Source organism: Sarcophilus harrisii, chromosome 5 (assembly GCF_902635505.1).
Source record: "Sarcophilus harrisii chromosome 5, mSarHar1.11, whole genome shotgun sequence".
In the NCBI taxonomy this organism is placed as follows: Eukaryota; Metazoa; Chordata; class Mammalia; order Dasyuromorphia; family Dasyuridae; genus Sarcophilus; species Sarcophilus harrisii.
The window spans coordinates 61,672,987-61,699,405 of NC_045430.1; the positions used below are offsets into that span (position 1 = coordinate 61,672,987).

Genomic DNA, 26,419 nt, shown 5'->3' on the forward strand with positions numbered 1-26,419 from the left:
AATCTGGAAGACAGGGATCATGCTTGTTTGGGGAAAAGGTGGAAACACCTGGAGAGGCAGGAATGGAACCAGGGCAGTGAAGATGAATGCAGTATGCATTTCAACAAATGGTTGTCCTGCGATTGCTTTTTTACCAATACTTGCTGATTTTTCTTTGCTGTGGGAACTTCGTTTTTTGAAGCTGACATACTTAGAACTTTGCCTTTTGGGATTTATTTCAGGTGATCAATGCATTTTTACTTTTTTTATTATTATTCTAATAAGTCTAGATAATTTTAATTTGTGATTTCTTGATGTATAACATTCATGTTGTTTTTTAAATAATAATTTTCAGGGGATTTGTTGTTTGTTTTTTGAATTTTTTTTTTTTGGGGGGGGTCAGGCAGTTGAAATTTAGTGATTTGCCCAGGATCACACAGCTAGAAATCATCAACATCTGAGGTTGGATTTGAACTCAGGACCTTTTGACTTTAAAGCCTATGCCACCTAGCTGCCCTGAATTCATTGTTTCTTTAAAAAGACCTCTTTCCTTAGCCAGTTTTCATGACCAGTAGTTTTTCATATCAGATAGCTTATATTTTCTTCTGATTTTTCATTCTTTTGATTTGTTTTCCTATTTCTTGCTATCTTAGAGTCATTGATTTCAATTTAGTCTAATTCATTTGTCAGGGAATCCATTAGCTAGACAAATTTTATTGCTTTCTTTTCTGAGTTCTTTATTCTGCTATCAGTTTTTTCTCTAGAACTTTTATTTTGTTTTAATTTATTGCTTCATTTCTTCAAGATATTCTTGTAATCCTTGTGGAAAATTCTTTTTATCTCCCTTCACATATTTGTTAGTATTATGGAGAGTATGTTATGGAGCTATATTCTGTTTTGAGGATTTCTAGAGTAATCAATCAATAAACATTTATTAAAAACCTACCAGTGTACCAGACATGTTAAGTGCCAGGGATACTAAAAAAGGAAAAGAGATAACGTGGAAACAAATATATACAAAGCAAGTTATCTATAGGATAAATAGGAAACAATGGAAGTAAGGCACTGGAATTAAGACTTCCAATAGCAGTGGGATTTTAATTGAGATTTAAAGGAAGCCAGGGAGATCATTAGAGTGGAGGAGGGAAAGCATTCCAGGCCTGGTGAATAGTCAAAGAAAATTTCTGATGCTGAGAGATGAAATGCCTCATTTATGGAGCAGTCAAGAGATATTTCATTAAAAGAGTACCCGGTAGGGTAAAAATAGCAAAAAGAACATTTTGTATTTGCCCCTTTAGGCAATAGGTAAGGCAGTGGAATTTATTGAGTAGAAGATGATACAACTAGATTCACTTTAGAAAAATTGCTTTAAGTATTGATTGAATAGAGGAGAATTGGACTGGAGAGACAGTTGAGGCAGACTAACCTTATTAGCAGGCTATGCAATAATTTGGGTATGAGTTGATGAGGGCCTGCAATAAGAGTGTTGGTAGTGACAACAGGAGAGAAGAGGAGGGTGTATTAGTGAGATGCTGTGAAAGAGAAATTGACAGGATAGCTTGGATATGAGGCATGCAAGATAGTGAGGAATCCAAGATGTCTCCTAGGTTGGATGCTGAAGGAACTGGGAGAATAATATTAACCCTATACAGTTGTGGGGAAGATAGGAAGGGCTTTCAAGAAAAGGAAATTTAAGGTGTTTTAAGTTCTCTGCTAGACATTTAGGGCAGCTAGGTAGCCTTAATAATTCCACTGAAATTGTTCTCTTCAAAGTTACAAATGTTCTTCTACTTATCAAATCCAATGGTCTTTCCTCAATTCTTTTTGCAGCCTTCTCTTCTCTCGGGGTTTTCAGGCTACCACTCTTTCCCTTGTTTTCCTTCTACCTCTCTGACCACTTTTCTGCTGCCTTTTGTTGGACTCTCCTCCAAATCATGCCCTCTAATCAAAAATGTCCCAACGGGGGTCTGTCCTGCATCTTCTTTTTTTATTCCTCTGTACCACTTCACTGAGTTATCATCAACTCCCTTAGATCTAATTAGCATCACTGAACTGATGCTTCCTAAACTTATCTATTGTGCCTCCAAATTCTCTGCTGGCCCCTCCATCTTGCATCTCCAAGTACTTTTCAGACATTCTGAACTGAATACACAGTTGTTGTTTTGTGATCGACTCCTCATGACCCCATTTAGGTTTTTTTTGGCAAAGATGCTGGAGTAATTTGTTATTTCCTTCTCCAGCTCCATTTTTCAAATGAAGAAACTGGAGCAAACAGGATTATGTGACTTGCCCAAGGTCATGCAGTACCTGAGGCGAGATTTAAACTCAGGTTTTCAAGACTAGTTAATTTCAGCTAATTTCAGTGGAATTATTAAGGGTTAAGAAGAAAGAAAGTGGAGGCAGCTCTTGCAGACAGTCTTTTTGAGGAGTTTAGCTATAAATTCAGAAGAGAGAGACAACAATAGCAGGGATGGAGGGATTAAGGGAGGATTTTTTTTTTTTTTTTTTTGGAGAATAAGGAGAAATAGACATGTTTATAAGCAAAAGGAATGAGCCAGTAGAAAGAGGGAGATTGAAAATAAGTGAAAGAATGAGAATGGCAGGGGGCATTCTGTTTAAAGAGACAGTATGGTCTCATCCCTCACTTGAACATGTAGAGGGATTGCCCTTCATAAGGAGTGAGGTAAGGTCATTTCATCATGTGTATTTGTTGGAGAGGGGACTGAAGAGAAAGTGGCAAAAGGCACCTGAATGATAGGAGAGGAAAGGGGAAAAGAGGGAATTTGCTGCATATGGCCTTCATTTTTCCTGTAAGGATGAGTCAAAGTTTTCAGCTGAGAGAGTTTGGGGAAGGGAAGTCATAGAAAATTTGAGGAGGGATGAAAAGGTTTGGAGGGGCCATTGTGGAGAGTGGGACAATGAGTGGATAAAGGAATGGGAGAAGGATTGCCTAGAAGCATTGAGGACCCAGTTAAGGTTATGAAAAGATTTGTGAAATTTTGGAAATCTTTGTTTTACTCATCTCTCCAGCTTTAGTTCCTAAATTGTGACTTTGTTCCTGAGTCATTTTGTCTTCTGATATATTTTTGTTGTGACAGTTGCCCTATTTGATCTCATTTTTGGGCCTTTGGGTTCTTTGTTGACATCTTCAGAACAGGTCCTCCTGGATCCTTGGGGTTCAGAACACTGGATCTTTGAGGCTTTCTATACTATCTCAGGATGGAGAGATACAGACTTCATAGCTTCCCTGATACCTCAGCTAATCTGAGGGCTACTTTGCTTTTGCTGCTGCCACTCCCAGGGGTTTCTGTATTCTCTTAAACTTTCTGGCTACCTAGAGGTATCAGTTCTCCCTGTGTCTTTCTGACCATTCTGGGGGCTTAGTGACAGCTTGAGATTTTTTGGGAGGATCTATTCTTGCTGCTTCTGGCTGTAGAGTTTTGTGAGCTGTACATTTCTCTGATCTGTTACTGGTTGCTCTGGGAGGCTGGGCTTATTTGCTTATGTTGGTGTCCTGCAGTTTTCTTTCCTATTGCCTGTGAATTTCTGGCTCACATTTTGTGTACTTCTGATGTCAAAGGAGCTGTTTACTTTAGTTTCCCATTGGGTTTCTTAATCATTGTTCTGTCTAGTACAATTTTCAGCTTTAGAATAGGTATTTGGGAGCTGAGTGGTCTCCCTCTGTTCAGACAGATATCTTGGTTGGAATTCCTCATGTGAGTTAAATTTTTTTTTTTTTTTTTTAAGAAATTAGCTTCAAATAATGAATGCATTGCCTTTTTGTTGTACACATTTATTTTTATACAGTCATCTATTTGGTATCTAGTAATTTATTTTGTTTGCTTGATGGTATTTTTTTTTCTTCTCTACAATTGAAATACAATAATTATGTTTTTTCCTTTTTGTTTTTAGAAATATTTAGGTTATTGAAACAATTAATATTTCTTTCAGTATGCGATATGTTTAGAGCTAACTCATTCAAAACAATCAGTCTGCTATTCAGTTTTCATGATTTTTGTTGAATTACTTTCTTTAGTGCTTTACAGTTTTGAACTTAACAAACACAGAGCTCTTGTATATTTTTGATTTTATATTGTGATTTGGTTCGATTGATTTTTTTCCTTTTTTAATATTAAGTGGTATGATAATTATCACTTTTTTAGATGAACTACATGTTAATCCTAACACCTCATCATGATGATTCAGTTTAATTGATTTGGTTTGTTCTAATCTGTCTTTTGTGAATCACAGTTAGAAACATTTAATAATGCTAAATTTCTAGTCTTATATTTGAGTTCAGAAAGTAAGTCATACGTGTACAACCATTGAATATTTAAAGGACCTGAAGGTTTTAGTGGAGTACAAGCTATTACTTGCTCATTTTTGGCCTGAGTGAGTTGGTTGCTTCATGGGTAGCCTTCTGTCAGACTTTAGCTCATTGCAGCTCAGAACTCTGGAGTTCTGGCATTTACCAGGATTAGCTTCTGGTAATAAGAATTATAGGAGTTGAGCACCAGCTTGGGTTCAGATAGATGTTAATATCCTAATTTTCTTAATTGTTGTTAATGTGATTGTCCAGGCTCAGAATTTCTCCTTGAATACTCCTTTTGTCTGTATTATTTAGATTCTGATACATAGTATGATTGATAATATTATTATCTTTGAGGTACTTATAATTGAGGTATTTAAAAACATCTCTAGTTTTCAAATGCAAATACTTTGATTTTTCTGAGGAGTGATTTTGGAATTTTTTAAACATTTTGTGTATGTCAAAATTCTTTATCTTTGCTCATATTTGGTTTTTATAAAAAATTCTAGTGATGCCTTAATTTTTTTTATTATAGCTTTTTATTTACAAGATATATGCATGGGTAATTTTTCAGCATTGACAATTGCAAAACCTTTTGTTCCATCTTTTCCCTTCCTTCACCTCCCCCCCAGATGGCAGGTTGACCAATACATGTTAAATATGTAAAAGTATAAGTTAAATACAATATGTATACATGTCCATAAAGTTATTTTGCTATACAAAAAGAATCGGAATTTGAAATAGTGTACAATTAACCTGTGAAGGAAATCAAAAATGCAGGCAGACAAAAATAGAGGGATTGGGAATTCTTTATAGTGGTTCAGTCATCTCCCAGAGTTCTTTCAATGGGTCTAGCTAGTTCAGTTCATTACTGCTCTATTGGAACTGATTTGGTTCATCTCATTGTTGAAGAGGGCCACATCCATCAGAATTGATCATCATATAGTATTGTTGATGAAGTATATAATGATCTTCTGGTCCTGCTCATTACACTGAGCATCAGTTCATGTAAATCTCTCCAAACCTTTCTGAAATTTCTTACAGAACAATATAATATTCATATACCACAATTTATTCAGCCATTCTCCAATTGGTGGGCATCCACTTAGGATGCCCTAATTTTTTTAAATAAATGATTTCTTTGTTTTTTTATATGTTATTTTGAAATTTGATGGGCTTGAGTGAGTGGAATTTTGAGTTTCTGAGGAGGGGAGAGTAAAATTGTGTTTCTGGATTCTGTTTGTAGAAGGTTTGCTTTTTTTATTGCTACAGGCAATTTTTCTGTACTGTTTACTGAAATAAAATGATTATATTGTCTCTGGAACTGTATTGGAAGCATTTCTGGCTTGTAGGTCTTGCATAAGGTCTTGTTTTCTGCTTTTGTAGTCTTAAAGACTTTAAAGTTATTTTTAAAACTTAGTGAAGCATAGAAATTAAAGTAACTTCTGAAGAGATAATAATTACTTAGGATTTATTTATTTTTAGAGTTGTAGGTAAAAGAAATTTATATTTTTATTCCAGTAGTGTTTGTTTTAAATTGATCATGTATTGATGAACCTAAAGATTCCAGTTTCAGAGATAAGAATTCACTGTTTGACAAAAATTGCTGGGAAAATTGGAAAATAGTATGATAGAAATTAGGTATACGCCAACATCTCACCCCCTATATCAAAATATAGTTGAAATGGGTTCATGATTTAGACATCAGGGATGATACTGTAAGCAAATTAGGAGAGCTGTAGAGAAGGGAAGAATTTATAATCAAATGAGATAGAGAACATTATGAAATGCAAAATGGATAAATTTAATCATTATAAATAAAAGAGGGAAAAAGACCCAATGTGCAAAAATGTTTGTAGCAGCTCTTTTTCTGGTAGCAAAGAATTGGAAAATTAGTATATGCCCGTCAATTGGGGAATGGCTGGATAAGTTGTGGTATATGAAGGTAGTGGAATATTACTGTTCTATAAAAAACAATGAACAGGCTAATTTTAGAAAGGCCTGGAAAGATTTACATGAACTGATGCTGAGCGAAACAAGCAGAATGAGGAATACATTTTACACAGTAACATCAAGAATGTGTGATAATCAACTATGATTGGCTTAGTTCTTTTCAATAGTGTAGTGATCTAAGACAGTTCCAATAGACTTGGAAAGGAAAATGCCATCCACTTCCAGCTTTATTGAACTTTGGAGACTGAGTATTGAAGCATTATATTTTCACTTTTTTTCTTTATTGTGATTTTTCCTTTTTGTTCTGATGTTTCTTTCACAACATGACTAAAATGAAATATGTTTAAAATCCTTGTACATGTATAACCTATTATCAGATTGCTAGCTATCTTGATAAGGAGGGAGATAAAAGGAAGAAGAAAAATTTGAAGCTCAAAATCTTATAGAAACAAATGTTGAATACTATCTTTTTTTTTCTTATTATAACTTTTTATTGACAACACATATGCATGGGTAATTTTTTATATTATCCCTTGCACTCACTTCTGTTCTGACTTTTCCCTTCCCTCCCTCCACCCCCTCCCCTAGGTGGCAGACAGTCTTATACATGTTAAATATGTTATAGTATCTCTTAGATACAATATATGTGTGCAGAACCAAACAGTTCTCTTATTGTACAGGAAGAATTGGATTCAGAAGGTAAAAATAACCTGGGAAGAAAAACAAAAATGCAAACAGTTCACACTCATTTCCCAGTTCCTTCTCTGGGTGTAGCTAATTCTGTCCATCATTGAACAATTGGAACTGAATTAGATCTTCTCTTTGTCGAATATATTCACTTCCTTCAGAATACATCCCTCATACAGTATTGTTGAAGTGTATAATGATCTTGTTCTGCTTATTTCACTCAGCATCAGTTTCATGTAAGTCTTTCCAAGACTCTCTGTATTAATCTTGCTGGCAATTTCTTACAGAACAATAATATTCCATAATATTCATATACCACAATTTATTCAGCCATTCTCCAGTTGATGGGCAACCACTCTGTTTTCAGTTTCTGACCACTACAAAGAGGGCTGCCACAAACATTCTTGCAACATACAGGTCCCTTTCCCTTCTTTAAAATCTCTTTGGGATATAAGCCCAGGAGTAACACTGCTGGATCAGAGGGTATGCACAATTTGATAACTTTTTGAGCATAGTTCCAAATCACTCTCCAGAATGGCTGGATGTATTCACAATTCCACCAACAATGTATCAGTGTCTCAGTTTTCCCACATTCCCTCCAACATGCCGCATTATTTTTTCCTGTCATTCCAGCCAATCTGAAAGGTGTGTAGTGTTATCTCAGAATTGTCTTAATTTGCATTTCTCTGATTAATAATAACTTGGAGCACCTTTTCATATGGCTAGAAATAGTTTCAATTTATTCATCTGAGAATTGTCTGTTCGTATCCTTTGACCAATTATCAATTGGAGAATGCTTGATTTCTTATAAATTAGAGTCAACTCTCTATATATTTTAGAAATGAGGCTTTTATCAGAACCTTTAACTGTAAAAGTGTTTTTCCAATTTATTGCTTCCCTTCTAATCTTGTCTGCATTAGTTTTGTTTGTACAAAAACTTTTCAATTTGATATAATTAAAATTTTCTATTTTGTGATTAATAATGATCTCTAGTTCTTCTTTGGTCATAAATTCTTTCCTCCTCCACAGGTCTGAGAGATAAACTATCCTATGTTCTTCTAATTTATTTATAATCTCATTCTTTATGCCTAGGTCATGAACTCATTTTGACTTATCTTGGTGTACGGTGTTAAGTATGGGTCAATACCTAGTTTCTGCCTTACTAATTTCCAATTTTCCCAGCAGTTTTTGTCAAACAGTGAGTTCTTCTCCCAAAAGCTGGGGTCTTTGGGTTTATTGAACAGTAGATTGTTAAAGTTTTTTCCTTTCCTTCTAATCTTGGCTGGATTGATTTTGCAAAATCTTTTTATTTTATTATAATCAGAATTGTCCATTTTACATCTTATAATGCTCTCTCTCAGTTGGTCATTTATCCATTTTGACCTTATTTACTGGTATATGGTATAAAATGTTGGTCCATACCTAGTTTCTGTCATATTTTTTTCTAGTTTTTTCTAGCAGTTTTTGTCAAATAGTGAGTTATTGTCCCTAAATCTGGGGTCTTTGGACTTATCAAATACTAGATTATTATGATCATTTGCTATTGTGTCTTGTGTACCTAATCTACTCCAGTCATCCACCACCCTGTTTCTCTGTCAATGCTGCTTCATAAGTTTGAGATCTAGTATGATTAGGCTACCATCCTTCACATTTTTTATTTCATTAATTTCCTTTATATTCTTGACCTTTTATTCTTTCACCTGAATTTAGTTATTATTTTCTTCTACTTCTATAAAAATTTTTTTGGGTAGTTTAATATTGAACCAGTTTTGTATTTTGGATGTAAACCCACCTGGTCATAGTGTATGATTCTTGTGATGTATTGCTGTATTATCCTTGCTAGTATTCCAAGATCTCTTATTTTAGTAGAAACTAAATTCTATATGATTCTGACTGCAATTCCTTGATACTTGAATTGTTTCTCTTTGGATCCTTTCAGTATTTTTGCTTTGATGTTTAAGATCTGGATTTTAGCAACAATATTCCTAAAACTTTTCCTTTTCAAATTATTTTCAGAAGACAATATTAGTTGGCCACTTTAATTTATGATTTCTTGAAATATGGTGTGCAGAATTTTTTTAAAAAATAATTAACTAATTTGTTTTTAATGTACATTATTTTATGAATGATGTTGGAAGAGAAAAATCAGAACAAAAGGGAAAAACATGGGAGAGAGGAAAAAAAAAAACAGAAAAAAGAATATGTTGATTTATATTCAATTTCCATTATTCTTAGTCTGGATGCAGATGGCATTTTCTATCCAGAGTCTATTGAGATTGCCTTGGATCAGTGATCCACTGAGAAGAACCAGGTCTTTCATAGTTGATTATCACACATTCTTGCTGTTATTGTATATAATATATTCCTGGTTCTGCTTGTTCACTCAACATTAGTTCATGTAAAATTTTTCCAGACCTTTCTAAAATCAGCTTGTTTATCATTTTGAACAATCATATGAAGATAATTCCATTATCTTCATGTACTTATTTTCTAATTCTTCATTTCCACAAAAAAAGCTGCTACAAACGTTTTTGCACAGGTTGGTCCTTTTCCCTCCTTTATGATTTACTTGGAATTCAGATCCAGTAGCGTCATTGCTGGGTCAATTTGATAGCCCTTTGGGCATAGTTCCAAATTGCTCTCCAGAATTGTTGGATAATTTCACAACTTCATCAACAATGCATTAGTGTTCCGGTTTTCCCACATCCCCTTCACCATTTATCATTGTCTATTCCTGTCATCTTAGCCAATCTGAGAGGTGTACGGTAATACCTCAGAGTTGTTTTAATTTGCATTTCTCTAATCAATAGTGATTTAGAGCACCTTTTCATATGACTATAGATGGCTTTAACTTCATCATCTGAAAATTGTTCATATCATTTGATCATTATCAATTGGACAATGTATTCTTATAAATTTTACACCATTCTTTATATATTTTAGAAATGAGTCTTTATCAGAAACAGTGGCTATAAAATTTTTTTTCCCAGCTTTGTATTTTCCTTTTAATCTTGTTTCTATTGGTTTTGTTTGTGCAAAAAGTTTTTAATTTAATGTACTCAAAGTTGTCCATTTTGCCTTTCATAATGTTCTCTAGTTTTTCTTTGGTGTGCAGGATTTTTAAACTATCAGGGAGTAAGTACGCTGATTCTTTGATATTCAGTTTCTTATAATTCCATTCTTTAAATTTTTTATATTTCTTAATATCATTAATTTCTGTTTTGTCTAGTCTAGCTTTCAAACATTCCATTTCTTGAGGATAAGCCTAATTTTCCAAGCAACATAATCTTTTATCAATTATTTCCTCCAGAGTTTTTATTTAATTTAAAAAGATCATTTGCTTCACCCTTTTCTAGATATTCATGCAGAAAAATTGATTTTCCTTGTGGAAAATACTTTTTAAAAAATCTCCTTGCAGTTGTTATGGTGTTGAGTTAGCAATTGTTGAATGTAGTTGGTGTTTTCTTTGATTCATCTCCATCTTTAGTTCTTGAATTGTGACTTTTTGTGTTTCCATCACCTGTTACACTTTTGGATGGTGTGTCAAGTCCTAATGTATCTTGCCCTGAGTCCTCAGAGTTCTTGAACTGACCTCCAGTTCTCTGGCTTAATACTGCCCTGGATATTTGTGGTTCAGAGTGCTGGCTCTTTGTGGCCCTGCCTGGCATCCCAGGATTGATTGTTCCTTGTCCTATCCCCATGTTGGCATGTTATACCACTGCTGCCAGTCACTACTTGATTCCCAGTTGACTGTTCTTTCTTTAGTTTTTTTTTTTTTTGGGGGGGGGTGAGATTTGCCATTATAGATTCTAGTTTTTAATTTTCTGCCCATTATTTTTGTTCTGTAGACCATCAGTTCTGCCCTTATGATTCTCATTTCCCTTTTGAACCCCATAAGAACAGCATGTTGTAGTTCCGTGTTCTCACCTTCCACAGGGTTTTCTGTGTCAAATATGGAATCATTTTCTTTTGTTTTTCAGGACTTGATGTTACTAGAGTTGGAGGCCACATTTTTTGTTGTTGTTAATTTTCCTCCTATTGATTTGTCTGTTTATATTCCAAAGTCTTTGAATGTTCTTATCCCTGTGGTCTTAGGTAATTTCACTCTTTTCCCCCTTATTTTCCTCCATTGCTTACTTTTTTACTCCTTAATCCTTCTGATGATGGTTAGATTTCCCTTATGCTGGGCAATTCCCACTTCCCCAGACTAGCTTTCTGCCCCAAGTCGCTTTTGGGTCGATGAAAGTATCACCAATTGCATGCTGTGAGCTCTTTCCCTCAGACGTGGCAGAGTGCTGCATAGTGGCCATTGCCTTTCGTCTTTCTCCCCCTTCTCCCCTTCCCCAATCCCCAAAGCACACTGTGGTGAATTGACCTGGTGCCTTGCCTCACCTTCCTTATTTCTTCTGTTCTCTGGCTGGGCAGAACTTTGCTGCATTGGTGTTGTGGGTTCGATTTCTTTTGTTTGGTTCTTTTAAGGCTTTAGGAGGAGGAGAGAATTGAGATCTTTTGCAGCCCACCTCAGTGCGGGCTGGCTGTTCTGTTCTGCCCAAGATCTCTGCTGTAGTCTTAGTTGATATTAGATGAATCTTCCACAATTTGAAGCCGAGAGCTGGAAGGGGGACTGGAATGTGAGATTGGGTTTTGTTGTAAGTTTGTGTATTGGTTCCTCAAGTCAGCTAGTTCAGTCTCACTGCTTGTGGGAGGTGAGGAAAAGATACTGAGTAGTGATCAGTTCATCGTGGTGTGTTTTTTAAAATCTTTTGGAATCAATGTGCCCTAAGTTAAAAGATGCCAAACTCAGGGCTTACAGATTCCTTAGTGTGGAATCAAATTACAAAAATTTCAGTGAAATAAATAAAACATAAGACAATACAAATTTGTCATTTTCTAAGTCAGTATGAGACTTTCAAGAATCTGGTTTGTTGGTTTGTTTTTTGGTTTTGATACCACTGCCTAAACCATGGGGACAGTTGAAATTGCTTTATCTTTGGCTTATAATTTCAATTTTGGAGTTTGAGAGGTTGTGGGGTTCAAAGAGAATGTTTAATTCTCTATCTTTTTTGCTCAAAGCTGCTACCCACTCCTGCTGCTGGGGGCTTCCAGTGTCTCCATCAGACTTTCTGATCACCTAGAACTTTCTCAAGGGAGCCTTCTGTTTCTGCAGTCTCTGGACACTGAGTGTCCATGTGTCCATACCAGATGTAAGTTACACATTTCCAGGGGTAGAAGAAATTAATTACTGTAGTTTGTCCTTGGATTCTTTTTTTTTTTTTTTTTTTTTTTTTTTAATCATTATTTGGTCCACTGCTAATTTTGGTGTTTTGCTGGAGTTTGTTTGAGCGAACTGTGCTGTTTGACTACTGCTCAGGCAGTCATATTGTGAGTCCTAGGTCCCCTCTTAAATTCATCCTGGTTTCCTCTACAACTCAGAGACACACAGTTGTAGGCTGATTACTGTTACTGTTACCTGTAAGTACAGAGAGTCAGATCCACTCCTGCTGGACAGATTGCTCCTTACTCTGGATCCCAGCCACAGGTCAATGGAAAGCCTTACTTGCCCTCCCAAGTTTCTGGGAACTTCCTTATGAAGAAGGTGATTAAATGAAAAAATAGAGAAAGAATAAATGAAAAAAAATATTCTTTGGTCTGCATTCAGATTCCTTCAGTTCTTTTTCTGGAAATGGATAGTACTGGCTCTGTTTTTGAAGATGTAGGAGCATTATGTTAAAGAAAGAAGTGTTAAATTTTGGAGTAGATTTTTACAAATTTGTAGATCCCTGGAAATTTATATCAAGATATTAAGAGCAGTTCTAAACATGCATGAAATGACCAGTCTCTTTTACTTGTACTTTTATGTGGATTTGTAGAATTTAAGTGCAAAAGTCACATAGTAGTTGTGTGCAAGCCATATTATTCACCAAAATCTTATTTTTCCATTTATTTAAAGTTCTACTGTGAATACTAATATGATTTTTGAAATTGTTTAATGATTTTTCAGGCTCTAAGTTAATTTCATTTTTGCATGACAAAAATGAACATGGCCTCTTGATCTAAGAAAGAAATAACTTGAGACACAATTTTTAATGGTGCAGCTGATGCTATGAAGACATAATAGAATTTTTTATGTGCTATATTTTAGCATATCAATTTGATTCAGCTCTGTCTTTAATATAATGTGATATTTTACAGTGTCATTTCTAAATTGTACTTTGAGAAAGATATGATGGGCCCAAGTAAACTTCATCATGTTATCAACAAATGGACAAGGGAGGGCTGACCTGCTCACATACTGGGCTTACAAATGGACAGCCTAAATGCTGCCTTAGTATTCTTGAAATGTTTGTTGAATTGTACATATAACAAGATTTAGAGAAAGACCTTTTGCATATTGAATTGATTCTTTGTGTATATTAGACTAGATAGCCAACTTCATAATGAAAACATTTTATTTTTTGGCAAAGGTCTTTTTCTATTGAGTGGCAAAATGAATATGAATCTTAAAATTCCTTTGCCTGAAAATATGTAGGATGGTGCCCCATATTCTAAAAACTAGTCATATATTTCTCTGATTTCCTTCAAGACTCAGTCCTATTGCCATCTTTTTTTAATGCATTATCTAGTGAAAAGACTGCTGTATTTGGAGTCAGAATCTGTTGGATCTCAGTTGTGCTACCTACTAGCTGTGTACACCTAGGCAAGTCATATAACCTCAGAGCCTCAGTTTCTACATCTGTAAAATAAAGTTTTTGCTTAGCTCAACTCTAAGACTTTTTCCAAATCATTCTTGGTTCTTTTCCTCAATAGAGTACCTCACATTTTAAACAGATCTTATATTCATTGTGTGTGTGTGTGTGTGTGTGTGTGTGTGTGTCTGGAATGTCAGGAACTCTCAGCAAGAGTTAAAAATAACAACAAAACTCTAGTCCTTGGTCAAAGGATCTTCAGTTAACTTCCATATCACTTCCACTTGATGCAGTATTTTGTGTTTTAGGTCTGTACCCCAGTTTCCTTCTTTCAGCAATCTTGGTTAGTGGAAATATGGAAGGGTTAACATTCATTGTCTCAGTTTCTGGCTCACAACAACTTGTTGATTATTGATTCAAAAATATTTTGTGGCAAAAATGCTTGGACTGCCATTTGGGATTCATAGTATTCAAATGGATTTGGAATTTTATTGATTTGGAAGTTCTCATAAATGTCTTAGATTATAACCCATCCATGCTTTTTGTGCAATTCTTGTCTCACCCCTCCCCAGATTTGATTGGAAAATTGATGAGACTAGGCAAAGACCTTCTGCATATTTCATTGATTTTGTGCAAGTTGTACTAGATGGTCCAACTTTATATCTAAGTTTTACTACCTGCTCACACTCATGTTTACCTCCCCATTCCCTTCCGTTTTTGTAAACTGCTGTGTTCCATGTCTTGCTGTACAATAAAGTTTAGGATGTAAAATATTTGTTTCTCACTCTAGACACCAGGTTAATCATGAAAAGGTAATCATTGGGATGATCTCTGGTTATTTCTAGACCCAGTCCCACAGTCACTTATTCAGTTGTTTCAATTGCATGGAATTCTTTGTGACATCAATGAGGCTTTTCTTGGTAGAGGTAATGGAATGGTTTGCCTTTTTCTTCTCCAGCTATTTTACAATTGAGGAAACTGAGACAAACATGGTCAAGAGACAAGTCACTTAACCCTGGTTATAGCTGTGTGTTTTGTTTTTGTTTTTTTACAAAAAGAAAACAGAGCTTCAATTAAGATTATCTGGTTTTCCATCTCTCATGTTACTGATGTGGAAGCAGCTGAAATTGGTCAGTAACAATTAGTTTTCTATTGCAGTGGAGTCCAAGTTAAATAGAAAGGGACACCTCTGGGTTCCAAATCAACCTAGAAAAACTACAAATGAATATTATTTGTTATGCTGTACTTTTATTTATTTTGCTAAACGTTTCCCTGGTACATTTTAATATTTGTTGGACCTCTGGGTGTATAACATGAGGGATAAAAGTTTTCAGCATGATATTTTCCAAAGACAGTGATGGGAATTTTTTCAGGTGGCATTCCTAGAAAGGAGGAGCTTAAATCTTACAAAATACAAGAGGTCTCCCTTATAGTCAGAGAGCTTTTTGGAATATTGCATATTGACTCCTTTGAAAAGAAAATATGTTTTTGATTGGTATTTGGATAGCTAGAGGAACTGGGAATTGGGAATTTTTCCCTTCCATTTGGTAGAAGTAAAAGGTTTCTTAAAGAAAAGTCTATTTACAACTATTTGTGTGTTCCTTTTATTGCAGATATGATTTTCAACATCATGAGCACATGACTTCAAGAATGGACAACTGGGACTCTACTAATTCTTATTAGCCTTAAGCAGATTCAAGCATAGAAAAATCTCATCCAGTTCTGTACTTTCCCATTTAAACCTGCCTTGACATCACCGTTCTTTGTGCAGCCATGTATGGGAGTGCGCGTTCGGTTGGTAAAGTTGAACCGAGCAGTCAGAGTCCTGGGCGTTCACCGAGGCTTCCTCGTTCACCTCGTTTGGGTCACCGTCGAACCAACAGCACAGGAGGGAGTTCTGGAAGTAGTACTGGAGGTGGCAGTGGTAAAACTCTTTCAATGGAAAATATCCAGTCTTTAAATGCTGCCTATGCGACATCAGGGCCTATGTACTTAAGTGACCATGAAAATATGGGTCCAGATACTCCTAAAAGTACCATGACACTTGGCCGTTCTGGAGGTCGGCTGCCATATGGTGTTAGAATGACTGCTATGGGCAGTAGCCCCAATATTGCTAGCAGTGGGGTTTCTAGTGACACCATAGCATTTGGAGAACATCACCTCCCTCCTGTGAGTATGGCATCCACTGTACCTCATTCATTGCGTCAAGCAAGGGATAACACAATTATGGATCTACAGACACAATTGAAGGAAGTGTTGCGGGAAAATGATCTGTTACGTAAGGATGTAGAAGTGAAGGAGAGTAAATTGAGCTCTTCAATGAATAGCATCAAGACCTTTTGGAGCCCAGAGTTGAAGAAGGAACGAGCTCTGAGAAAAGATGAAGCTTCCAAAATCACTGTTTGGAAGGAACAATATAGAGTGGTACAAGAAGAAAACCAGGTTAGTTATATTTTTATTTATTTGTATGCACTGAATTTACATATATATATATGAAATGGAATCACATTTTATTCTCCTAATTGTCCCTATCTTTCATGTCCTCTTTAGTTGAGGGTTTTTTGTTTTTGTTTTTTGCCTACTTCCATTTCTTTATTTTTTCCCTAATTGTTTAATTTTCTCTGTCCTGCTTTTTTCCCATTTGTTTAATCTACTTTGTCATTTTTCTGCTTATTTTGTTTCAATTTGATTTTTAGAACTGCCTCTGACTCTCTCCTTTCAGCATGTTGTATTTTCCCAGTCTTAGGGAGAATATACTACATCACAAGCTGTACCATCCATTGCTTAGAGCATTTGAGAGCACATAAAGTTATCTTCTGTTTTCACAAATGTCCAGAATTATAGCACTGTCTTTTCCTTTAAAACTGAGTGCAATGCTTCGAGCTGTTCTCTATTGAACAATAATATAACATCGATGACAATGCATTGAAAATTTAATTTTTAAATTTCAATATTTGAGTATCAGCTATAAATTATCAATCAAATGTTTGTTTTATTTTATGACATTAATAGAGTTTGATATTAAAGATGATTAGGCAGCTTGTTTCTTGTTTCTTTCCTTAAAGTTCAAAAAAGAGAAAAATTTAAAAACTTTTAACTTATATTTTAAAAAATTAGCTAAATATTGGGATGATGAGATATTATCAATTTCATAAGCTGTTCATTTAGTGCTTGCCTATGCTTTCACGTAAGTTAAGTTATGCTTCATTCATTATTCTATCATTTATCTCTCCTTGAAGATGTTTTATAACATTCAAAGTGTGAATAGATACTTTTGGGTTTAATCGATAGAAATCTAAAATATAACTTCTTTTTAAAAGAGTTTCTGGGAGCAGTTTTTGAATTTGTGAGTCTCAGTGTATTTGTGAGGGTTTTTTTTTTTTTTTTAACATTTGGCTTACTTTTGATATTATGAGTGCATTTAAATTGATCACTTCATTTTTAGATAACGTCTGTATTGATTGCTTAAATCATTTGTTTGAAACTTCAGCTGCATCTTGTCATGTTGCTAAGAAGGAAAAGAATAAGTATTATAGTAGTTTTGCTTTCTGTACGTATAATGCATATATTATTAAACATAATTTATAATTGTGGTGGTTAGCTTTATTCACCATCATAAATACTATGTGTGTTCAATAATTAAATAACTCTGATGTGATAATTTTAAAGTCATGGGCTTTTGAGAAAAAACAATTTCTATTTTAAACAAAATTACATTTAATATAATTTGCTATAGTAATTTTCTAGATCAGTTTGTCCTCAAACCTACTGACCTTCTCTTGAAGATTTTACTGGGGCTTTGGAATGCCATTTCCAAAAAAAATAAATTTTTGAGAAAGTCCATGACAAGGAAAATGTAATTTACCTTTATGTAAAATTAGCTGATGAAAGCAAAGTACCAAAGCCCATAGCCCATACTCCTGAAGCATAAAACATTTTCTGTATTTTCTGTATATTAATGTTAAAATTTTGAGCCATAAAATCAATATGGCAAAAATTTGATTGATATTATGAAAAAATGAAATGATAATTTATTACCCTGTTACTCTAAAGAATGTAGAATCTGCTTCTGCTATATGTATATATTTTTGTTTTAATGATGATGATGATACCTAGCATTTATATAGCACTTGCTATGTGCCAGGCATTGAGCTAAATGCTTTACAATTATAACCTCATTTGAAACTCACAACAACCCTTTATGTTGGGCATTGCTAAAATTATCTCCATTATACAAATGAAAAAACCAGGTAAACAGGAGCTAAGAGACTTGCCCATGATCACAGAGCTATGAAGAGTCTGAGACCAGATTTGATTTCAGGCCTTTGTGACTTTAGGTCCAAAGCTCTATTTTCTGCACCTATTTGTCTGAAAAGGCACAGGATACTTCCAATATCTAGATATACTATTGTGGGTGTGTGTGTATGGCATTCTAAAAGTCTTAATGTAGCTTTAAGCTTTAATAGTTTAGTATTAGCTTAGTAATACAGTGTAGATAGGTGGGTCATTGGAGAGAACACTGATCCTGGAGTAAGGAAGAACTGAGTTCTCATCTGGCCTCACACACTAGCTTTGTGACCCTGGACAAGTCACTTAATCTCTATTTTCATATTATACTGGAGAAGAAAATGGCAAACCATTCCATCATCTTTGCCAAGAAAACCTCAGATGGAGTCATGAAGAATCAGACTCAAGTGAACAAGAATCAGACTCAAGTGAACAACAATTACAGGGGTGCCTTGTAATACTAGATAGTTGTGTAAATTTATGTCCATAAATATTTTAATTTCTTGTAAATTTATGGTTGTAAGGAGTTTGAGGAATTTTCTCTACTAATGCTGATCAGTATTTTCTCTGTTACTTGTAGACTGAGAGATGCCTGAGGTATTAGAGATTACAGGCAGTATATATCAAAGGTGGCACTTGAACCTAGGTCTTTTGAGTCCCATATCAGCTTTCATCCACTATGGTACTTTGCTTTTACCTTATACACTTATAAATGAACAAAAATTTATTATGTGCCTTTTTTTGTACCATGTACTAGTCATTATACTGGATATGGGTGATACAGATTTTAAAAAATGAAACAATATTCTTAAGGCTCATTCTGTTAACATTTATATATAGAATAAACACAAATAAATAAAGATATTTATGTATGTACATGGAGGAAGATGATGAGAAAATCATGAAAAACTATGTAGAAGTAGATATTTGAGCTGTATCTTGTAGAAAGAGGCATCTGGGAAACTTTAGGCGAGGAGGAAAAGGAAATACATTAAAGGACTAGGGGTGAGGAGTGACAAGCAAAGGAATGGAACAGGAAATGGAGTATTATGGGTGAGGAAAAGAAGAAAAACTGATTTGACTGGAAAACAGTGGCAGAAGGGGAGAGATGTGTAATAAGGCTGGAAAGAGATTTGTGGCAGGTTTGAAAAGATTTAAAAACTAATCAGAGTAGAAGTGGATTTCTTCAACAAAGAGATCTGACTGTAATGAACTGAACCAGCTACGCCCAGAGAAAGAACTCTGGGTGATGACTAAAAACCTTTACATTGAATTCCCAATCCCTATATTTATGCCCACCTGCATTTTTGATTTCCTTCACAAGCTAATTGTACAATATTTCAGAGTCTGATTCTTTTTGTACAGCAAAATAACGGTTTGGTCATGTATACTTATTGTGTATCTAATTTATATTTTAATGTATTTAACATCTACTGGTCATCCTGCCATCTGGGGGAGGGGGGGGGTAAGAGGTGAAAAATTGGAACAAGAGGTTTGGCAATTGTTAATGCTGTAAAGTTACCCATGCATATAACCTGTAAATAAAAGGCTATTAAATAAAAAAAAAAAAAAAAAAAAAAAAGAGAGAGAGAGAGATCTGACTCAGTTAAAATTGATCAAGGATGGACAGAAGCAGCTACACCCAAAGAAAGAACACTGGGAAATGAATGTAAACTGCTTGCATTTTTGTTTTTCTTCCCAGGTGTTTTATACCTTCTGAATCCAATTCTCCCTGTGCAACAAGAGAACTGTTTGGTTCTGCACACATATATTGTATCTAGGATATACCGTGACCTATTTAACATGTATAGGACTGCTTGCCATCTTGGGAAGGGGGTGGAGGGAGGGAGGGAAAAAATTGGAACAGAAGTGAGTGCAAGGGATAATGTTGTAAAAAATTACCCTGGCATGGGTTCTGTCAATAAAAGTTATTTAAAAAAAAAAGAAAATAAAAAGCTAATCAGAATTATTTGTATTTTATCCTGGAGGCCATACAGAGCCAATGACTTGAATTGAGGAATTGAGTAGTTGAGTATATCAGATCTTGCTTAAGGAGAAGCAAGCTCCATGTGGGCTGGCCTGGAGTCAGGAAAGACTTAAGTCAGGGATACCAATTAGGAGACTGTTGCAATGATGTAGGTAAAACATGAGGACCTAAATTAAGCACGTAGCAGACAGTAGAGAGAATGGATTGAATGTGAGAGATTGCAAAGTATATTCAACAAGATTTTGCAACTGATTGGATATGTAGAGAGGCAGCAAGAGTGATGCTGAGGTTATAAATTCATGCATATATATACACAAACACATTCATTTACATAAATATACAAATACACATGGATAGGTGAGGTGTGGCATAATGTATTAAGGTAGTGGAGTTAGGAAGACCTATGGTTCAGGGTCTGCTTCTGACACGTACTAGTTGTGAATTAACCTTAGGCAAGGTAGTTAATTTTGCAATATCCTTAGTCATATTCTGATTTATTTGTTTGCTTGTTTGTTTGTTTTTTGCTGAGGCAGTTGGGATTAAGGGACTTGCCCAGGGTCACACAGCCAGGAAGTGTTAAGTGTCTGAGGCCAGATTTGAACTCAGGTCCTCCTGACTTCAGGGCTGGTGCTCTAACCATTGGGTCACCTAGCTACCTGTGACACTCTAATTTAAAGAATATTTAACAATATGAATTGGTAGGGAAATTTCCTTGTACCACAGGAATTATAGGTGAAAGGGTGTGAGCATATGTGCGTACATCCATAACTACTCTCTCATGAGCTAATGGGCTAGCTTCTTGCTTGTTTTTTAAAAAATTGATTTCATAACATTTGTATATTTTTGTGTATCTTAGTTCCTCATTACACACTGTAAGGTATTTAATGGTTAATTATGATGGTTGTATCAGAATACCATTCAACTTCAAGTGGATAAATTGATAAAGAAAAAAATCAGAACCTATCTAAATTGCATTTTTCAGAAGCCAAATAAGCAAACATTTATTAAGTGGTTATTATGTACCAGAGACTATAATGAAGAAAGGTAGAGATCAGTCCCCACCCTCAAAGAATTCAGTCTAATGCCTTAACTTTTTAATGTGGGAAATCTTAAGGGAAATAATATACATGACAGGAAAAATACTAAGTACGCTTGATTTTAAGTAGTTTATTTTCTAAGAACCGCATATGTAGTACTTTTTGTTAAATGGGTGTTATAGTAAGAACTGAATTTAGATCACCACTTTTGACACTTTTCTCCTTCTTTGTTCCTTATATACTTTGGATGCTCAAAAATTAAACAGCAAAAACCTTTTATGCTATGTTTCCAGTAAAATGCCCATTCCTAAGATGGATATTTCCACCAGAATGGTTAAATACTATTGTTAACATTGGAGATAAAATCAGGCATATTCCTTTATTTTGAAATAATCTTGTTAGTTTCTGTTTTGAAACTGTCTAATTTCCTCTTCTCCCAATTAGGCTGTTTTCAAAGAAAATTCATTCAATTTTAATGAAAACTCTAGGCTATGCTCAATTTTTTGAAAGTGAAATAGTCTAGGGAATTATGATGCTAGAAAAAGCCATATGACTGAAGAAGGGTGAACATTGACTTTTCTAGATTTAGTAGCTGGCAGGACTTGATTCTTCTTGCATACACTGTAATTACTACTACAAAGCTAAAAGAGTGTGCAACTTTGGGCCAAAAAAAGGAAAGGTACAATTTAAAAGTAAAGCTGAAATACTGCAATGAGTTGTAGTAACTGGAAATGCTAATTAATAGATTATAGTAAGCCAGCAGTGTGCCCTAATTAAACTTTGCATTCATTATATTCTCCAGAGCCTTTAGTGGTCCCTCTTTTCACTTTTTATAAAGAAGTTACTTTAATAGGATTTACTGTAATTAAACCAATTTACCCGATTTACTTTGGGACTAAGGATTTTTTGCTGTGTTTTGTCTATTCAGAATATGTACTCTGAATAAGGCATTGATATCTTGGTCCAATCATAACAAATTGTACATAAGTACCTGGTATATGGTTCATTTTTGCTTAGTTACTGCAGAAAATTGTTTTCAGTATACCTCTGCTGTTTTTAGATTCTAATAAATCCTTTTCAACTTAAACTTTCTGATAGTGGAAGCTGTTTGGTTTAAGCAATAAATGCTATATCAGAGCTTTTTAATTACATATTAGTATTGACTAAAGACAAAAAAGCAACTGATCCCTTGGTTAAATTCCCAAAGCTAAGTCTTTGGAAACATATGCTCACATACATACCTGATCTGTAACTACAAATATTTTTATTCTTTCTTTATGATAATACCATCTTGTACTCAATACTAATTAAAAAGTTATTATATACCTGTTAATTTGATATTTTGTTTTAAGTAATTTTATTCCAGAAATTGTTTCACAAATAGTAGTTACAAAGATAGTTTTTCTTTTATGGCTTGTTTTCACAAGTTGTATATTTTATGTAATTAAAGCCTTATCTTGCAGTATAAGAGACCATTTCTTGGATTTAAAAATATAATTCCTTTAAAAAAATTTTAATTGATAACTTTTGTATTTTTATCATCCACATTTCCTCATATCCATCCCTACCTTGAGAGCCATCCTGTGTAACAATTAAAAGAAAACAAAACAATAGTTTAGCAAAACTAAATAACATATCTAAAAGAAGTCTGACTTTATAGCCAGTGTTCAACATTTATAGTTCCTCATATCTGTTAAAAAGATGGTGGATTTTTTTATAATGTCTGCCCTGGGGTCATGACATCATTATTATAGTTGAACAGTTTTCAGTTTCAGTTATTTTGTATTGTTCACCATTATTACTATTGTGTATCCAACTCCCAATTTTAATCCTGTATGAATCTTGTATCTTGTATTATTATTATTATTATTTATTTATTTATTTATTTTTTCTGAGGCAATTGGGGTTAAGTGAGTTGCTTAGGGTCACACAGCTAATAAGTGTTATGTGTCTGAGGTCAGATTTGAACTCAGGTCCTCCTGACTTTAGGGCTAATGCTCTATCCACTGTGCCACCTAGCTGTCTCTGAATCTTATATTTTTAACTATTTCTTATTAATGATTAACAGTGAATAGTTGTAAAATATTGTTGCATCTTGCTTTCTAAACCCATATTTTCCTCTTCAATTTTGTCATGAGTTCACTTCACTCATGTCTATATTTATAATTGTCAGTTGTATATTACAAAAAGTTTGTTTAATGTTTGTTGTTCACTTTTGTTTGACTCTTCATAACTCCATGTATCATAGCATACCAGACTTTTCTGTCTTCCATTTTTAGCATTCCTATTCTGTCTATGGGGTTTTCTTTGCAAAGGTACTGGAGTGGTTTTCTGTTTCCTTCTCCAGTAGATCACCTTTTGTCAGATCTCTTCACTTTATCTTGCTTGCCTTGGGTAACTGCACAGTATAGCTCATAGTTTCATTGAGTTACACAAATCTCTCTGCCATGACAAGATAACCCCTTCTGGAGTTGCTTAACACTGGTGGATTTGAGCTCCTTGGGGACATGAATTATTTTTTGCCTTTTTTTTTTTTTTTTTTTTTTTTTTTTTTTTTTTTTTTTTTTTTTTTTTTTTGCATTTCCAGGATCTAGCATGGTGCCTACCACACATTAGATGCTTAATGGTTGTTGTCTATCTTTCTCGAACAGATTCAAAATAACATCACTATGTTGGGATCAGCGTACAGTGTGTCCAACTGTGGCTGATCAGACCAGTATGAGCTTTGACAGCTCTACCACAGGTCAGACACAGATAGCCTGAACATTTGGATTGATGATGTCTCCAAATTTGTACTTTTTTTTTTTTTCAGCTACTCCAATTCCATTCTGCTCCTAGAGCACAGGACTTTCTTCAGTGTGGTCATCATACACATCATACACATACAGTTGGCATTCAGACATTGAGCCATCCATGAGTTGTGCTCTCTGCAGTAGAGTTTGAAGGCTTGGCAGTTCATCTTGAGAAAGCATCGCAATGTCTGATACTTTATTTTGCCAGTTGATCTTCAGAATCAGACAATGCAAAGGAAAATGATTTAGTTTCCTTGCATAGTACTTGTAGATTGTCCAGGTTTCACAGGCATACAACAAGGAGGTCAGTACAGTGGCTCTTGTAGACCTTCCTTTTGGTAGACAATTTTGCTATCTCTTCTCTCTCACACTTTCCTTTGGAACCTCCCAAACACTGAACTATCCCTAGCAATCCGTTTCATCATCTGTGGGTACATCCTTGGAAAGTATATTGCCAAGGTAAGTGAGCTTATCCATAGCATTCAAACTTTTCTGCATTTGCTATAACTGTCTTTCCTTTGAGCTCCTACTCCCCTGTGCCTGTCCCAAGACTGCTTGTCTCTATGGACTTGGGTGGGGAGGGGAAGGGGGCTGGCGGCAGAGAGGCTTCCTGGGAGGATAGCACTGGCTTGAAGATGCTGGGCATTATTGCTATTTTATCCTGTGTTTGTTAATAGCTCTCAAGGCCAGTGTGGGAATTCTCAGTGTGGGAAGAGGGGTTTATAAGTTCAGGGATTGATCCAAGCAAGAAATACATGTTGACCCCCCCCCACCAATAATCCAGGATACCTTCTTTCTCACTGTCTTCTTCTTCCTGCTATAGGAAAGAGAAAGTATAGGGTCATTTGATCAGATCTGCCCCACAACTAGTCTTATCTGAGAAGCAGCCACCCAGTGAAATGCAAATGACAACTGGAGCTTGGAAGTTGATCTTTAGGGTACCTTATTAGAGCTCTTTAAAAGGGGAATGGACCCCCTGACTTAGTGGTGATTTGAACTCATGAGTCCAGCTGTTGTCCCTCTGTTCCTACCCAAGGCGATAAAGCCCAAATCAGCCTCCAAAAAAGGTTTGTTGACTAATTGACTATAGGAATTACAGGGTTTTAGCTGGGTCCTAGTATCTTCAATTAGGTTTTGGCCTTTGTTCATTTATTTTCTCCTTTTGGCACAATTTTGAATCTACATTTGGCTTTGTCCCTTGCTATGTGAGCATGACTGGTCCCAGTCACATACTGTTTATTGTGTTTGTAATAAGCTCCCTGGGAGGACTTATGTGTTCCATATGTGCTGCCTGCTTGAGGCAGGTAGGTGTTGCAGTGTTCTGGTCTGAGAGGTAGAGGATGACCAGAATTTCAATTCAATCTTACTACTAGGTGAGCTATCCTTAGGAAGGATAAGCTCTGCCTCAGTTTCCTCAGTTGTAAAGTGGGGATAACTGTGTATTTGCACAGGTATTGTGAGGAGCAAATGAGATAATATTTGTAAATTGCTTATATCTTGGCACATTATAGTTTTGGGATTCAGGGGTACAGGAGTTCACCAAAATATAGTAATTCTAGACTAGTATTACAGGTGTCCCAAAAGATTTTGAATGTTTAGATAAATTCTAATTCAAGAGGCAAAGTTTTATGACAATTTTAATGCTAATTAAAGCAGACTAAATTTCAAGAGAGGACGATAGCAAAGAGCAGGGAGTAAACAGGTACATTTATGGGGAATTGAAGAGTATAAAACAAAGAACAGAACAGAGTAAATGACATCTTGGATTTGGGATCAATACGATTAGTGGAAAGTTTGGTAATGGGAACTATTGGTAACTCTCTTTTTAAAAATTTATTAAAGGTTTTTATTTTTCAAAACATATGCATAGAAAATTCTGCAATATTAGCCCTTGCAAAACCTTGTGTTCCAGTCCCCACCTTTACCCACTCCCCTCCCCTAGTTGGCAAGTTTCAATATATGTTAAACATGGTAGAAATATATGTTAAATCCAATATGTGCATACATATTTATAGTTATCTTGCTGTACAAGAAAAATCAAATCAAACCAGTAAAAAAAGTGATGAAGAAAATAAAATGCAAGCAAACAACAACAAAAAGAGTGAAAATACTATGTTGTGAACCCCATTCAGTTCCCACAGTCCTCTTTCTGGGTGTAGATGACTCTCTTCATCACACCACCAGTGGAACTGGCCTGAATTATCTTTGTTGAAAAGAGCCACGTCCATAAGAATTGCTATTACTTTGTACAATGATCTCATTTCACTTAGCATCAGTTCATGTAAGTCTTTCCAGTTCTCTCTGAAATTATCCTCCTGATTGTTTCTTATAGAACAGTAATATTCCATAAAATTCATATACCATAATGTATTCAGCCATTCTCCAACTGATGGGTATCCAATCAGATTCTAGTTTCTTGCCATTACAAAAAGAGCTGCCACAAACATTTTTGCACACATGAGTCCCTTTCCCTCCTTTGTGATCTTTTTAACCCTCTTTCTTTCATGAGACTAAGTGCTCATTATTTGGATCCAGATGTGGGATAGCAGTCCAGACTTTTAGGTGACAAAGCAGACATTCTTGGAGGACAATTTGGTGGAATAAAGATCTCTGGCCCAGCTCCCTTTCTTTCACATACGTTTCTCCAAGATTGGGCCACATCACTCCCAGTGGCTGCCTTCCTAAGATGAGGTAGTCTGAGG

General features: G+C 35.2%; 1 protein-coding gene across 12 annotated transcripts in view; it reads left to right on the forward strand.

Annotated features, from left to right (window-relative positions):
* ERC1 (ELKS/RAB6-interacting/CAST family member 1) overlaps positions 1-26,419 on the forward strand; it is a 339,530-nt gene that overhangs the window by 11,896 nt on the left and 301,215 nt on the right. For all 12 annotated transcript variants that reach the window (XM_031939566.1, XM_031939573.1, XM_031939569.1 and 9 more), the window contains exon 2: positions 15,228-16,056. In XM_031939566.1, the coding sequence (XP_031795426.1) occupies positions 15,388-16,056 (669 nt within the window). In that variant the 5' untranslated portion in view covers positions 15,228-15,387. The remainder of the gene's footprint in view (positions 1-15,227; positions 16,057-26,419) is intronic.